We start from the raw sequence: 17357 nt of genomic DNA, 5'->3' as shown, positions 1-17357 counted from the left end.
TTGGCTATAAACAACTTCCTCTTTATATCTGTATCCACCTGGTGGTACACATTACCAGAGGCCATCAGTTTGGCTTATTACCAGCTCTCTCTGATTGCAACAGCGTCTTAGTGGTGAAAGCCTCTAGGAATAATATTGCTGTGGTATTAGCATAACCTCACCGCATAGACCTGAGACCAATACATGCAATCCTGTTGGCTTATAAAAAAGCGCCCGTTCATAACCAATCCATTCTCAGGCTAAACTATTCCTAAATTCGGTTGAATCTCATCAACTTGTTTTCATTGGCAAGTGAAGCCTGGCTAGTGTAGTGGTTTAAGGACACCATAATAATGAATGAACGTTTAGTTTGTCTCCAATCTCCTTGTACCTATATGTAGTGGCATTTCATGGCAACTCAATCAGAGCACCTGCATTAGCTTTCACTGCCTTAGTTGCTGTAAGAGCAAAAGCGAGAAATGGAGAACAGAGGTAAGCAAACTGATTTATTTTCTGTGTATTTATGTTAGGATGGAGACCCTAGAAATTACTCTATTTCATGTTGAAGTGCGAGTAAGAGAGTCTTGAGAAAAACCTTTCTAGTAGTAAGTAGCCTTCGAACTATATTAACTGTTAAAGATTAGAGCTATTATAGCTAGCCTACCTATAAACTAGGCTAGCTTGGCTAGCTATAATAGCTCTAATTTTTAAAAGTTGAAAGATTAACTAATTTTTGAGAGTCATCCTAGCGGAGTCATTTTATACCCAATTAACCACATGGCCTGTACTATGCTCTGGTTAATATATTCATACTTGTAGTCAAAATTATGGCTTAATGTAATTTTTTCAGAAGAAAAATGTACATTTTATTATTTTTCAATATGAATACTAATAAGAAAAACATGTAAAATCTATTATTATAGTGATTGCTGTTTCCGTTCTTAAAAGATGTTTTATCGAAGTGTCAATTCAAAATATTATAGTTTGTTTATCTAAAGCAGTTTCAAAACAAACAGTGTGAATACTTATAGCATCATAAATATAATAATAATACACAACCTGAGAGTAAACAGAAATTATGTTGTTCTTTGATTTACTAAAATGTAAAGGACTGCACTGCTAACTCAGTACAAGCTACTGGCAGTTTAGCCGTGGAATGATACTCTATCTATAATTACTGGTATGTATACTATCTAAGTTATAACGTGATACTCTATCTATGATTACTAGTATGTATGTCATCTAAGATATAACATGATACTCTACCTATGATTACTAGTATGTATATCATATAAGCTATAACATGGTGCTTTACCTATGATTACTAGTATGTATATCATCTAAGTTATAACATGATACTCTACCTATGGTTACTGGTATGTATGTCATCTAAGATATAACATGATACTCTACCTATGATTACTAGTATGTATATCATATAAGCTATAACATGGTGCTTTACCTATGATTACTAGTATGTATATCATCTAAGCTATAACATGATACTCTACCTATGATTACTAGTATGTATATCATCTAAGCTATAACGTGATACTCTACCTATGATTAATAGTATGTATATCATGTAAGTTATAACATGGTACTCTACCTATTCTTACTGGTATGTATATCATCTAAGCTATAATGTGATACTCTACCTATGATTACTAGTATGTATATTATATAAGCTATAACATTATACTCTACCTATGATTACTAGTATGTATATCATCTAAGCTATAACATGATACTCTACCTATGATTACTGGTATGTATAACATCTAAGTTATAACATGATACTCTACCTATGATTACTGGTATGTATATCATCTAAGCTATAACATGATACTCTACCTATGATTACTAGTATGTATATCACCTAAGTTATAACATGATACTCTACCTATGATTACTGGTATGTATATCATCTAAGTTATAACATGAGACTCTACCTATGATTACTAGTATGTTTATCATCTAAGTTATAACATGATACTCTACCTATGATTACTGGTATGTATATCATCTAAACTATAACATGATACTCTACCTATGATTACTAGTATGTATATCATCTAAGTTATAACATGTTACTCTACCTATGATTACTAGTATGTATATCATCTAAGTTATAACATGATACTCTATCTATGATTACTATTATGTATATCATCTAAGGTATAACATGATACTCTATCTATGATTACTGGTATGTATATTATATAAGCTATAACACTATACTCTACCTACGATTACTAGTATGTATATCATATAAGCTATAACATGATACTCTACCTATGATTACTAGTATGTATAACATCTAAGGTATAACATGATACTCTAACTATGATTACTAGTATGTATATCATCTAAGCTATAGCATGATACTCTACCTATGATTACTAGTATGTATATCTTCTAAGCTATAACATTGTACTCTACATATGATTATTGGTATGTATATCTTTTAAGTTATAACATGTTACTTTACATATAGTTACCAGTACATATATTATCTAAGCTATAATATGGTACTTTACTTGTGTTACTGGTGTGTACATTACCTAAGCTAACACAAAACATATTACCTTTTACTTTTTCAGTTACTATTATTTGCAGAGCTACCATTGGAAGATTCTCAGAACCATATTAATGAAGTCTTTGTAGAGGACCGACTAGAAGTCTCAACCCCGAGGAGAGACAACAGAACCTCCAAGCCTCTCTGGTCTGATTATGACTCAGGTACAGTAGATCTTTCAAATTGTAAAACCATTTACTTTTTATCCTGTCAGATACCAAACTGATTCTACCTGTTGTTATGCCCAGTTTTGTTGTTCATGTTTTAAAGTAGAAAGTGTACTCTACTTGCATCATAGTATCAGTCATTCAACAACAGCGACACTGTAATTTCTTTATTGACTTTGTGGTGCTAGCTGAATTAATCTTCTAAACTACTTGTTATGTCACATGCTGTCTGTTTTTTTTGTTGTTGAAAATCTCAAGTAATCAAATTATCACTGGTTTTAAATATTTGTCAGCACAGAGGAATAAAACAGTGATGCCAATAAAGTGCTAACTACCCAAAATCACAGCTGTTGTGGCTCTAGCTCAGCGCTGTTCTATAGTAGTTTTACTTAATCACTCTGCTAAACTCTGTGGTAGTTTGTGCATGCTCGCACGAGCTGAGTCTATGCCAGGAGAGTAAATCCTGGTTCCTATATTGAATGTGAGACACCAGCGGTAACCTCGCGCAGCAAAACACTTGCGGCGCTAGGCTGGGTGGCTAAAGCTGTTCCATAAAGCTGCGTCGCTGGTGATGGATCGAGATGGTATGGTCGCTCGAGATGGTATGGCTGCTAGCCATACCATCTCGAAAGTGCTGACCTTCACCTGTACAGTGCATTTTGGGAGAGTTTTGCTTGCTTCTCTTCGCAAAAATTGAACAACGCTGAACTCTTGCGTTGACCACGGCAACTACCGGCGGTACTCGGCGGTACTCAGCGATACCGGGCGGTATTGGGCGGTACTCGGGGCGTAGGTTCACATTTTGCCACTGACAGCCCTGCGATGCTGTCGCCGGAGCTTGCGGCCTATATGGGAACCAGGCTTAAGATTCGATGTCTGCAATCACTGAATTTACCAGTAGGGTGTCTGCATGATAGTGTACTCTCAGATGGCAAAAGAGCCCAATTCAATATTGGCAAATCTTGTCACATAGAGGGCAGGTGTAATTGCCTTGTGCTACCCAAGTTGAGCTTTCACTAGTTTTTTGGGCAGCTCTCTTCAGCTCCCTTGTAGATAAATAAACACGACAAACAGCTATGTTTTAATTAATCATCAAGTTGTCTCAATGGTATGAATGTTTTTTGTGAAGAGCTGCTAATGGTAACTCTTGTCTCCTTATCTATTGCTAAAAAGTTAATATGGTGTCTATGTTTGTACCCATTGCACTCATAAAGACAACCTGCAGCGAGGCTTGACGATAGGTGACTATAGAACTCAGAAACTAAAGGTTATTGTACAGATGGGATACGTGGTTTTAGTGTTTCACATGATTTGTACTTCTCTTGTGTACCTTAAACATTATCATTTCTATCACTGTATGGACAGTGTAGTATTCATCCTTATGATACATGAACTAGTACTGATATCTTATTAAGTTGGGCTCAACTTTCATTCCTCTCAGCTACCCTTTAGTTTTAAGGGCAAGATTACAAGCGCTATGAAAGCAAAACCAAACTAAGCAAAACATTGAATGAAGGCTATGATGAGCTCATCATATCATCAACTTTCCATAGAATAACAAGCATATCTATTAGCATGAGCAAGAGGAATAAACAGCTGGCCATAAGCCAGTGAGTAATGAGTAATTAACAGGTCTGATCAGTGTGTCACGATCAAGTGATTTCAGGATATTGCCTTATCTCTTCTCATCTGACAGTTGGACCTTCCTTAGAGGCTCCGTAACTGTTTGGTGATAAATGGCTACTAGTTGGTATTTAGTTCTCTCTGTTCAGTTGATTATGATTTCAAGTCTTATATGACATCATCAGTTCTCAGCTGTCTATCGAGGATGTTTTTATTGACTCAAACTGTTTATCTTCCAAATGAAGTCAAGTACGTATATTCAACTGTTAGTAGGAACAGATGACCTTTAGAGACATTTGAATATTTATGTAAAAATAACATAAAAAGTAATAACTCTGTTTGCTTGGATTTATGTCACAAAGTGATTGAGCTCCTTTGGTCTATGTACTTTTTCATATATGGATATATAGTAAACAATAGAGAAAACGGGCTGTTATTAGATGAGCAGTACACCCTCGCCATACGATTGTAATTTGTTACAGTGTTGGCATCGTAGGACAAAAAGGTTATATAGAGAGGTATAGAAACCCATAGTAATTATCTAATGCTAACACTCCCTGATAAAATTATCAAAATTTCATATACATACTGTACATATTAAAAATTAGTAACAAAATAATATGTTAACCTTAATAACTATAGTTACCTACTGTAACTTTCGTGTATTTAGTGTTTTGATCTACAATAGAAAGTAACATTGCAAAGTACTATGCTAAAAGGTTGAATTCAACTTCAATGAATTTAGTTAACTAAACACATATTTGAAGCTAAGTTTTAGTAGTATTTTACTGAACTAAACTTCACCTTTGTCATTTTATCACCTGTCTGTCTCCAGTTTTGTTTTCGTCATAACTTATAACGAATAATGCTGAACTGAGAGAGAGTGAGCATCATATCTCTTTTATGTGTTGTTGGAGGGATTTCAGCGATTCAGACATCCTTCAGGGATTTAGCATACCGACAGCCAAATTCGAACTTTGAGAAAAATTTTAGTTGATATCATGTGGCAAAAAGATTTTGTATTGCGAGGGCGAAAAACACCGTGTTCCACATCGTAAGGCAAAAACATCATATAACAGGGTCATCACAACCCAAAGGCGCATTGTACATCTTTAGCCTGGCTAAAAATGAAGCAATTTTCCATGTTCTTTTGTCATATTTCAATTACTTTGATAAAAACAAAATATTTCACTAATACTAAATTTGATGATTTTTGAGTTTCCCTTACTTCAGCAAATTATTATTTATTTATTATTCCTCAAATTGATAACAGTCATCTTTTAATTCCTTAACAGGACGCATATAAAGAACCAGGCAGAATGACAACCGGCCAATTATATCCATTACAAGATTCCTTTTTGTTGCAAATATTACGCTGTTTAAACAAAGCTCTTCTAAATCCTTGGACAACAGAAAAAAGATTCAGTAATAATGTGCTGCCTCAAAGCATCAAGTCTTCTAGCATGGCAAATACATTGTCAGTTACATATCTGTAATAACAAAACTTAACCCTTTGAACCCTGACAGCCGGTATTCCGGCATTGCATAGCGAGTGTCAGAAACCCTGATGATCGGTATTCCGGCATCCGCATGGCTCTGTTTACGAATGCTGTTCTTAAGAAATAGCGTAAACCAATCAAAGTAATTCTTGCATAGAGTGTTCACCGAAAATTTTACTTCCATTTTTTACAGGTTTGAAACATATTTATCTACTTTATTCGTTATAACATTTTACAGAGACGATATCGTAAAAACATTGATATGACTCATTTTTTGGTATGTGATAGATGATTGTGATGCATACGAAATATTATGTGATACTACTAGCTATAGTAATAATACTAGCTATAGTTTATTTGGTATTTAGAGTCAGAAAACAATGATGAATGCGTGCTCGATGGATGTTATACTATTGCAAATATTTTCAGAATTTGTTAAAACCGTACGAATTTTTATGGTTTTAGCTCGACGAACTGTGAAACAATGTTTTTTTTATATTTGATGACCTTTGCCGTGTGTTGTTGAATGTTTTTTTCCCATTGTTTGATCAAATAACATTGAATTATGAGCATATTTAGATATATTTAATAAACAGTTTAAAAATGTCCTATTGTTAGACAAATTGCTGTGGAATACTGACATACGTTGACACGTTGCCAAGGGTGACAAGGTTCAAAGAACTAAATAATAAAACATTTTTATTTACTTGTCATTTAGCATTTGTTCAAAAGCATGTCAAATGATCAATTATAAATTGTTTAGCAAAAATCTCTCTTAATTAATGTAATTTGGTCTGTTCGTTAACATGTACACAAAATGCACAGATTGTCACTGTCACACTTCTTTCATCCAAACAAAAGTTTTTTGGATATTTGAAAACTGCTGACAAGTTGGTTAGTAGTGTTTGTAATCATTGGTTGTATTTGAGGTTAACATGGTGCGCATAGATTAAAGTGCTCATAAGTTCATTTTAAATTTTAAATTAGAGATACTGTTTCATCCGTTGCCTCACCATTTAGTCACTGATTTACATAAAAACATAGTCATTTCAGTAATTTAAAAGAAAAAACTATTGGGTATGTTGTAATGTTTTTTAAAATGAAAAAAACCAAATTTTGCCCAATTTTAAAAAGAAAATGGCAGACATAAAAATGCCAATTTAGAATTATGTGAAGTACCTAACCCAGGACAAACTGAGTTTAATTTTATTTCTTTAATTGTTTTTAAAATCATTTCAGCAACATGTATAAAATAAGTTTTACATTATAGTATTATTACTAGGGTACGATGTGAACTGTAATTGGAAAATCAGCCACAAAATCTTTTGTTACTAAACCTACTGGCGGCTCAGATGATTGGAATACCTACTTGGAATACCTACTTGGAATACCTACTTGGAATACCTACTTGGAATACCTACTTGAAATACCTACTTGGAATAAACACCATCTCCCTCTCACTCTCACTCTCCCTCTCTCTTTTTCCCTCTCTCTCTCTCTGCCTCTCCCTCTGCCTCTCCCTCTGCCTCTCCCTCTGCCTCTTCCTCTGCCTCTCCCCCCTCTCTCTCTCTCTCTCTCTCTCTCTTTTTCCCTCTCTCCCTCTGCCTCTCCCTCTGCCTCTCCCTCTGCCTGCCTCTCTCTCTCTCCCTCCCCTTCTCCCTCTTCATCTCCCTCTCCCTTTCTTTCTCCCTCCCTCTCTCTCTCTCTCCCTCTCTTTCTCCCTCTCCCACTCCCTCTCCTCCCTCTCCCACTCCCTCTCCCTCCCTCTCTCTCCCTCTCCCGCTCCCTGTCTCCATCTCTCTCCCTCTCTTTCCCTCTCCCACTTCCTCTCACACTAGCCCTCTCTGTACAGGTTAAAGCTTGCTGCATGTAGCTCTTATCTGAGAGTTTAATCAGAACCTGTCAACATGTCTGATCGACTAAGCGATGTTTTCTTACTCATTTGTTGGCATGATTTCTAGAATAGATAATTTATTTAATGGTTTTACGCTAGATGTGGAATCTTCTTATCAAGATGGAGCCGAGAATGCTACTGACTCTGAGTATACTAGTAACAGAAACTACTAACCACTCACTCTGAGTATACTAGTAACAGAAACTACTATTGTAGTTATTCCACTACATGTAGAATTCCCTATATGTTCATAGAAAAGCTTTCCTGATAACAACAAATGAAAACTCCATGATTGAATTATGTGACAAGAACTTGTTTAGTTCTCAGCGTATCTAAAACTATGAAGTGGTCTTCTACATGTCACTTTTGGTGATGTGAGACTACCAGAGCAATTAATGTATTGATGAGTCACAGCTGGGAACAATAAATATATTCTAACATGTAAAGCAAGTCCTTTGCTAGTAACCTATTCGTGATTTATTCTTGTCTTTAAAGATATTTATATTCAGCTGTGTTACGATGTCTCACGATACGTTGCCATGTGCCACCATGTCATCATTTTTAGAGCTCTTCACCTGTAATGCGTTAACGTTGAAGCCACCAGCAGTCACTTTTTTGCTGTTTTTAGTCTTTTTAACATTAAGCTTGCTTTGCTTTGAGCTAGCATTGATTTAGCTTGTTGACATAGTAAAATATGTCAATAACAATACCAATGATCTTCCCTATAATAAGAACTGGTCCATTTGTCTGTCCATCCGTCTGTCTGTCTATCCGTCTGTCAGTTCGTTCATTCCTCTGTCTGAAGTCGTGCTCAGAGGCTAGGAAAAAACACATTGCACCGTAATTGAACTTGTTTACTCAGCTTAGTTGCTAAGCAACCGACCATCTGCACCACTCAACCACCAGCATGACAGATTAATTGTGTACATACTTATTACACATGAAAATCTCTCGCGACGCACTGGACTGCCATGGTTGTACTAGTAGTAATAAATCTATACCTTGTGGTTTCAGTAAAACTTAAGGTTTTGGTTACAAAAAGAAGTGTTTTCTCAGAAGATATGCTAGCCAAAGCTGTAGAGCTTCTCTTCGGTGCATCAAGATTAATATTTTAGCGTTTTTCATGATGTTTAACCCAAAATAGCAGATTTTTAATAAAAGTTTGGTGCATATTGATCAATAACTTTATGTCTTTGTGTTTTTGCTAATTCTAAATATATTTATTTCAATAGCAGCCTTGCCATATTTGGTAACGCTGAAGCCACAAAAGACGTGCAGCCTGTGCGAATAAAATTGTTTATGAGATTGGATCATTCCAGTCAACTGCCAGCAATCACCAGACACATTAGCGCTATTGTCTGTTTCTAAAAGAAATATAATCTTGAGTAACACAAGCTTAAAATCTTTTAACTTTATATGTATTTCAACTTTCTATTAGTGGAAAACATAAACTAGTAAGTTTAAGGATTTCAATTGTTGAAATTATCTTCTCTTGCAACTATAAAGATGAATTATGAAAAGCAATTGATGGAGAGGTGATACTAAAAAACTGGTCGAAGGTATATTTTCTGTCGAAGTCTTTGTTGATTCAATATAACACTGATTACTTCTCTAAAACTTAAAGCAGTGCATTCGGGAGAGAATAGCCTAAACTTCCTAGCTAATTTTGGCACACGTTTGCAAATGGGACAATGCTAATGTCGAAATCAGTACACATTGCTTACATCAACCAAAATATTTTGGCATTGCACGTGTCAAGCCTAGTTTAGCTCGGTTTATATTAAGCAAAAATATTGCTTGTTGCTTCTTTCAAGGTAATAGAACATTTGTAGCATCAAGTCGAAGCAAATACCGTAAAACCTCTAATAGAACGTCACCTCTATTTGAACGCCGCCACTTCTATTTGTTCGCCATTACGAGAGAAGGGTTGAGAACTGGAGCGCCATCCTCTATTTGAATGCCACCTCTATTTGACCGCCACTTTGACTATCTTTGATTTTTATGAACCCATAATATCAAGTGATCAGTAGAAAAGTGTTCATAAAATTGTATTAATAACGAATCGTTTATATTAATAACATTCAATTCTCTCGCTGCCCAATTCCAAAGCTTTTTGTTTTCTTTGGTTAACATTTTGAAAGCAACCCCATAGAGATAATCAATAACTGTCTCAGGCTAATAGTAGTTCCTTGTTTAACGCAGTCTTGATACTTCGAAGTAGCCTACATATATAAAAAAGGGTTTAAATTTATGATGGTACATGTAAATGAAATTTCAAATTAACGCCATAAAAGTAATTACTAATGGTCTCAGGCTAATAGTAGTCCCTTGTTTAATGCGATCTTAATACTTCCAGGAACATGCATCTAAAAACGGTTTGCAAGTTTTAGGCCAAATGTTACGTTTAGCGAGCAAACTTTTACGCGTTGCCTTTGTGCTAAATGCAACGAGTAAAAGTTGTGCTCCGCCAAAATATTGTTTGGACGCTAATATCGACTAGTTCAGCAGTGCAGAAGAAGAGTTGAGGCCAAAAGATACTGTGGAAGGTATTGGACAACTAGAAGATGTTCGTTCCATCGAAAGAAACAATCATAACGCAACTATCTGAGCAAACGATGGAAATATCTTTGTTTTAAAAACGCTAATTTTTGTTTCTGCATGTAATATAAGTATGAATCATTTATGTCACTTGTTCATAAATATATATTTGTATGATTTGATAGATTATCATCATATAACTTATGAATATACAGATTTATAGCATGTTATTTAATAGCATCCTTGTGGCTACCTTAACACGGTTTACAATAGATCGATGCTCATAACTGCATTTCTATTGCACATAAAAAGCTGGTTTTGACTGCAAACTGTAGCAAAAAGATCAATGAGTGCAATGTGCTTTTATGCAACATTGTTAAATAAAGATATAAAATAAAAATATTTCTCCAAATTTACAATGAAATAAAAATTGAAAATGCCAACAAATTGCAAAGAAGGACACAGGCTATAATAACATCGCAGGTCAATTGCAAGCAACAGATATCAACTGGTAGAGATCTTTCTCAGTTTCTCGATGCATATTTATTAAGAGATGTTTGACAAGTTGGAGGTAAGTTAGCAGATTTATTGCATCCGAAAGCTGGAGCTCGCTCCAGCGGACAAAGAGAGCAAAATATAGGCGACATTCGCTTCGTCCGTAATAGGGCTAAATTTATCTTCTCAAAATTCTGGTGATCCATTTGAAAAATACACCGCCAGCCTCTATTTAAACGCCGCCTTCAAATGCCACCCCCATAGAGAAAGGGTTGAAAAATAGAGCGCCATGGCATTGAATTAGAGGTTTTACGATATCGACCAATGCTAGATAATTTGCTTGCCAGTGCAAAGAATACATTAAATATTCACTACATATGAAGCAGTATAAACATATAAATTAGAAACCTACACATTTAAGTAAGGAGATAAAGGTGCTTATAAATGTAATCCAGCTGTGAGCAGGTGATTAGGTCAAATTATACATATTTCCTGTTTAAGTTCAGCAGCTTAATTTTATTTCACAGATTCGAGTGATTTAGAACAAGTCTCTACAGATGAGGATAAGGAGTCCGAGAATAACGATGATAACCCGTTGTCAATTAGTCGGAGAGACTTGCAACGATTGGAGTCAATCATGTCAACAGCTTGTGAGTAATATAGCTACATCATTTGACTTATTAGTTATACAAGGCACACAACAGATCTGGTATTGTGTTGGTACACGCTCGGAATAATGCAGCTTTCATACCCAATATATTGGCCCGTCTAATGGAGTTGCTTTCTCTGTGATTGCATGAATTCATTATTCAGTAAAACACAATCAGGCTTGAAATGCAATTGGCCTTGGTAATCAGCAACACCATGTGCCAATGTATGCAGCATGCATATACAAGACAAATAGAGCGGTCGCATTACCATGTGTTTATGCTATCATGACAGACATTTATAGAATCATATGCTTCCTTTCTGCTGTAGGCTGAACGCCATCATATAGCAGAGCAGAAAGTTCTTCGTTGTCGTCTACTGGAAAAAAATGTTTTAACATAGCTTTTTGCTTTAGTGATGAAAATGAATTGCAAAAATTGTACATCAAGAGGTTATGTCCTGTCGATATCTTAAAGGTTGACTTACAACAAAATTCACATTACAGTTATTTGGTATCAAAGGATTCACCATGTCTTACTCTGTTGTGTTGTAAGTGCCAAATGAGTGGGAAAGTGATTACAAGCTATTAAAAGCTGAAAAACGAAAAACCGCCGTAGATTGGAATCTCTTTATTTCTCTGACGTAGCCATGAAATTTATTTATTGTCTTGCTAAGAATGTTCTCACGTGAATTGAAACGCCAATAAAAAGCTCAATATAAAACTTATTGTAGCACTAGTTTATGACAAACACTTCGGGTTTTACCGAAGATCCCGTATCAAATATAGATGCTCACTACTTTACAGTTTTGTTTCGGCCTGGTCTAATCAGCAAGTCGTAATCTGATCATGTGACCCAATACTTCGCAAATAATTTCTGGAGCACTTTTCGATTATCACAGATGACCTACAGGCTCGTCATGATTATCAGACAATGATATGTACTCCTTCGAGGTAAGGCTAAAAAATTAAATGAACTTTTACGGCAAGTTATAAGATATCAGTGCTAAAAGTGACAGCATTACAATGACGATAAAACAGACGCGTAAGAACAATAGACATGGTTTTATTGAATGCGTGAAGAATATTTGTGGAAAGATTTCGACGAATAAGGTTGCATGAAAGTGTAAACAGAAACCATCTAACACAGCTACGTCAAATTTGAGCCGTTTTGGAAAGAGAATCCAAACTACGACGGTCTCGTGTTGCTGCGATTAACTGTTCATTTTTGAGCTTTTAAGACCTTGTAATCACATTCCCACATATTTGGCACCTACAACACAACAGAGTAAGACATGGTGAATCTTTTGATATCAAATAACTGTAATGTGAATTTTGTTGCAAGTCAACCTTTAAGGGTTATGTACTTGCGAATATCTCAAGGGTTGTGTGTACTTGTCAATATATCAAAGATTGTGTATACTTGTCAATATCTGAAGGGTTGTGTGCACTTGTCCCTATCTCCCAAGTTGTGTGTACTTGCCAATATCTCAGTGGTTGTGTGCATTTGTAAATACCTCAGACATTGTGTACTTGTCCATATCTCAAGGACTGTGTATACTTGTCACTATCTCAAGGGTTGTGTGGACTTGTCAATATCTCAAGGATTGTGTGGACTTGTCAATATCTCAAGGATTGTAGTCACTTGTCAATCTTTCTAGGGTTGTGTGTATATTTTTATTCAGCTATGAGGTCTAATAGAAGATCTCAGCAAGACGAGGATCTATTAGGAGAAGCTGATGTGGACATGATGGAGTTTGCATTGCGGTATGCTAAAGACATAATTGCCCAGAGTGTGGTGAAGGTAAAATCAGTAAATCTTTTATGTTAACAAATTATTAAATTAGGCTTTTGGCCACTATTTTAACGTTACAAATGGTTGTTTAAGTTGTCTTCTTTTTATTTGAAGTTGAAAATTATGGGGGAACAACTTATGAGTTTTAACTCTTTTTTCCATCTTTTACTAAAAGACTAAAAAGACTTTTACTAAAAGATTTTTCCAGTTTATTGACATTGGAAGAGTTTAAGTCGTTTCTACTTATATCTTTTATTACGCTTTCAAGCAGGTCATACTGAAAGGTATTTTGAGCTCTACATGCAAAGTAAATCTGTTTCAATTTTTTATACATCCTGAAGCAAACATTCTTATAAGAATACTCTGTGTTTCATTCAAAAAATTCTCACAGTTCAAAAACAAACCAATAAATGATTTAGGTAACCGTACAGAAGAAGGCTGATTTATAGTGGTTTGTGGCGTAGCAAAGCTTGCCGAAAATCGTTGCTGGCAGAAGCACATAGCAAAAGAAAAATTCTATGAGCTCAAGAGTATCTCTATGAGTATCTCTAAGAGTTATGAGTATCTCTAAGAGTATCTCTATGAGTTCAAGAGTATCTCTATGAGTATCTCTATGAGTATCTCTATGAGTATCTCTATGAGTATCTCTATGAGTATCTCTATGAGTATCTCTATGAGCTCAAGAGTATCTCTATGAGTATCTCTAAGAGTATCTCTATGAGTATCTCTAAGAGTATCTCTATGAGTATCTCTATGAGTATCTCTAAGAGTATCTCTATGAGTATCTCTATGAGTATCTCTATGAGTATCTCTATGAGTATCGTAAGAGAAAGTTATAGTTAGTGATGAGTTAATGTTAGTACAAAACCTACAAAATAATTTTCTTAACAATTACGTGCGAGAAAAAAACTGATTAAGAGTTCAGTCTGTGCTGCCGCTTGTCAAGTATATTCGTAAGCTAAATAAATACTGTACAGTAATACTTAATATAAAAGGTGTTTATTGTCACTTGACATTCCCATTAAAACAATCACAGAGAGGTGTAGCCTTGGGAACACAGGAGACAGACTGTGTGTAGGTAGACGTAGTGATTGAGATACAGAGCTGGTCTAACTTAGATCATGTAAACTTTAAATTTACAATAACTTTTATATATTTTGTATTCATATTTCACATTTTTATGTTATCTTTTCATTTTGATTTTAAGCTTGCCAAGCAAATAGATTCAAACTAATTTTCCAGGATAAACTGGGCATTGTGGGTTGGGACCCCATAGCTGGTGTTCCTTCACAGCAAAGTAGAGTTGCTCCTTTGATTATAAGCCGGCATATCAGTAAAAATTGCCAACTAAAAATGGCATACTCTCATCAACAAAACTGGTATGAGTTGAATGGTGTAAAGTCTGTAAAACCTTTGTTCACACGCTAGAGACCATTGGAGCGGCCTGCTCACTTTGGTGCCCCGGCTTCCTGACATCCTTGGCATCCTTGGCAAGGATGCAATCCCTGGCACCAGGTTGAGGATGTATGATGTCAAACATCAGTAAAAGCAAACCATCTTTTCCTTATTCTCATCCAGCATGTTCGTAAGAGCAGAGTTATGTTAAGTATGGTTGATGTTTTAATATAGCCCAGCCTTTTCTTCTGTGATATGAACGCTTAGATAAAGGCTGGCTCACACTATATCGCTTTACCTCAGTGTTGATGCCACAACACTTCTGTGATCATCGGTGATCATGGTTCACATTATACAGGCGGTTGCCGATGCTCGGCGAAATATAGGGAAAGTTTGACAGCTGCAAACCTTCCTGACCTATCTACGTTGCCGGTGGACGTTGCCTATCGGTGGACGCCGGGCCAATATTTTACACTTCTTGTAAATATTTTATTATATGTTTGTATATATTTTATAGGTCTGTAAATATTTTATTATATGTGTTGTCCGTTTTTTATTATAGCCTTGTTACTCGTTATGCTATCAATTGTCGTCGTTTATGTTGTCGTATCAACGCACTAGCGGGCCTAATTATTCACATTGTTAGCCGGTGTTCTTACGCGGTCCCATTAGCCGGAACGGGCGATTTTATTGTATATAAGGAGCAACGCTCACTTAGTAGACAGAGCAAATGACCGTATGCTCCTCGGCTAGTGAATTTCCTTTGCTAATAAAACATTGAACGAAATCACACGCAATTTATTTCTGTATAAAATAATCTAGATCGTGCCAAGTAAAGGCCGGCAAATTCCTTTACACTATCGGTCCCGATTCATATAGTCGACAATGGATGCTGAAAGGAAACACCGACATACGGCGATATAGTGTGAACCAGCCTTTAGTTCTGCCACCTTAGCATGAGCAATTCAAGTCTTGTGCCAGAGTTCCTTAATTCCACCATCTTCTTATGAGTACACCGCTAGCCTCTGCCTCCTAATTCATTAATGCCCTTGAGTCATATTTCCCTTGATAGATAAATGAAGAGGATGAAGGAATTGACGAAATAGACATGGACAATTCAGCTCTTCTAGACCAGATAGTCGACCAGCAGGCCGAACAGAGGTCTATGTAAGGTCTGTTCCTGATTGGTTTGTCCTAGAGAAGAGGTAATGCCGATCTGATAATCTATAAGACAGTCTTGTGATGTCATCTACAGTACACTGCTGACGATGACATATATGAAGCAATGATGTTATTTACCGCTACAGACCAAAGAGATGTTCCAATTAACTGGAGTTCTAATCGCATATTTATGTAGACTTAGAGATGAAACACGGCAGTCGATGGTTTTCAACATTCTTATTTTTATAGCTTTTTAGCGTCGTAGAAGCTGCTGATATTTTTTACCATTTTTAATATGTTATTGTATTCTCAAGCAGAAGACTTGTGATTGAAATAGTCAGGGACAGTTATTTTAGTTTCACGTAATATTCATATAAAAACAGGACAGATCTCCTAAGCTTTGCTTTCAAGTAATGGCTTTGCATTTTAGTAATGGCTTTAACTTAGTCCTTAGAAACATTTGTTGTCTCCATGGTATAGTAAATGGATAATAAAATACATCTACTTATATACTTTCTTTTATTACGTGAATCTTCCTTACAGCAGTTTCTCAGGCTATGTTAGGAACTGTTACAGTGGTTACACAGGCTATGCTAGGAACTGATACAGCGGTTCCTCAGGCTATGTTACTAACTGATACAGTGGATTCTCAGGCTATGTTAGGAACTGATACAGTTGTTACACAGGCTATGTTAGGAACTGTTACAGTGATTACACACGCTATGTTAGGAACTGATACAGCGGATCCTCAGGCTATGTTAGGAACTGTTAGAGTGGTTCTTCAGGCTATGTTAAGAACTGATACAGCACTTCCACAGGCTATGTTAGGATCAATTTTGCAGAAAAGCCCAACGAAAGCAGTTATATCTGTTGGAACCAGTATAAGCATGATGGAGTTTAAATATATATAAATGTACTAAAAGACACTTTCTTTTGATAATACACGGTGTGGTTACAGCAACTGATTTATAGAGACTCGTATATGAGTTTTAGCTATCAAACGGACTAAGGCCTTTGAACCCTGGCCGTCTTCGTCAATGCATGTCCGTATCCCGGGGCAATTTGACAAAAGTAAGACATTTTGAAGCTTTTATTAAATAAATCTAAATATACTCGTAATCCAATGATATTTGGAGAAACACTGGAAAACAAGTCCAACAACACATAGCAAGGTATGCATCAAATATCAAAAAAATTTGTTTCACAGCTCTTCCGGCTTAAACCATGAAAATGTGTATGGTATTAACAAACTCTGAATATGTTTGCAGTATCATCATATCCATTAAGCACACATTCATCATCATTTCTGACTCAGAATAATCAGCGGAATTACAGTTGGCATCACGTAATTCGCCATATCCATCACAATCATCTATCACATACCAACAAATATGTTGTATCAAATATTTTTGCGATATAGTTCCAATGAAATTGTTATAATATCAAAGGAAGTTGATAAAAATATTTGAGAGCGGTAAAAATGGAAGTAAAATTTTTGGTCTAACGCCCTATGTAAGAATTAATTTAATTGGTTTTGTCCGATTACTTAGAAACGACATTTGTAAACAGAGCCATGTGGGTGCGACT

The 17357-nt window shown here is 35.8% G+C and overlaps 1 protein-coding gene across 1 annotated transcript; it reads left to right on the top strand.

Moving 5' to 3' along the window:
• The first annotated feature begins 292 nt into the window (after positions 1-292).
• Positions 293-16272, top strand: LOC137396743 (uncharacterized). Its single transcript, XM_068083050.1, has 5 exons — positions 293-471; positions 2599-2721; positions 11301-11423; positions 13105-13223; positions 15682-16272. Exons 1-5 carry the CDS (start codon positions 459-461, stop codon positions 15778-15780), a joined length of 477 nt encoding a protein of 158 aa, XP_067939151.1. The 5' UTR covers positions 293-458; the 3' UTR covers positions 15781-16272.
• The last annotated feature ends 1085 nt before the right edge of the window (positions 16273-17357 follow it).

This window comes from Watersipora subatra, chromosome 5 (assembly GCF_963576615.1).
Source record: "Watersipora subatra chromosome 5, tzWatSuba1.1, whole genome shotgun sequence".
NCBI lineage: Eukaryota > Metazoa > Bryozoa > Gymnolaemata > Cheilostomatida > Watersiporidae > Watersipora > Watersipora subatra.
The sequence above is the reverse complement of the archived record's forward strand: the minus strand, read 5'-3'. Positions and strand labels throughout refer to the sequence as shown.

Excerpts from the sequence above, each read along its gene's own strand:
- LOC137396743 (XM_068083050.1), top strand. Across the intron at positions 2,722-11,300 it reads CTGGTCTGATTATGACTCAG|ATTCGAGTGATTTAGAACAA; the intron begins GTACAGTAGATC and ends TTTATTTCACAG. Across the intron at positions 13,224-15,681 it reads TTGCCCAGAGTGTGGTGAAG|ATAAATGAAGAGGATGAAGG; the intron begins GTAAAATCAGTA and ends TTCCCTTGATAG.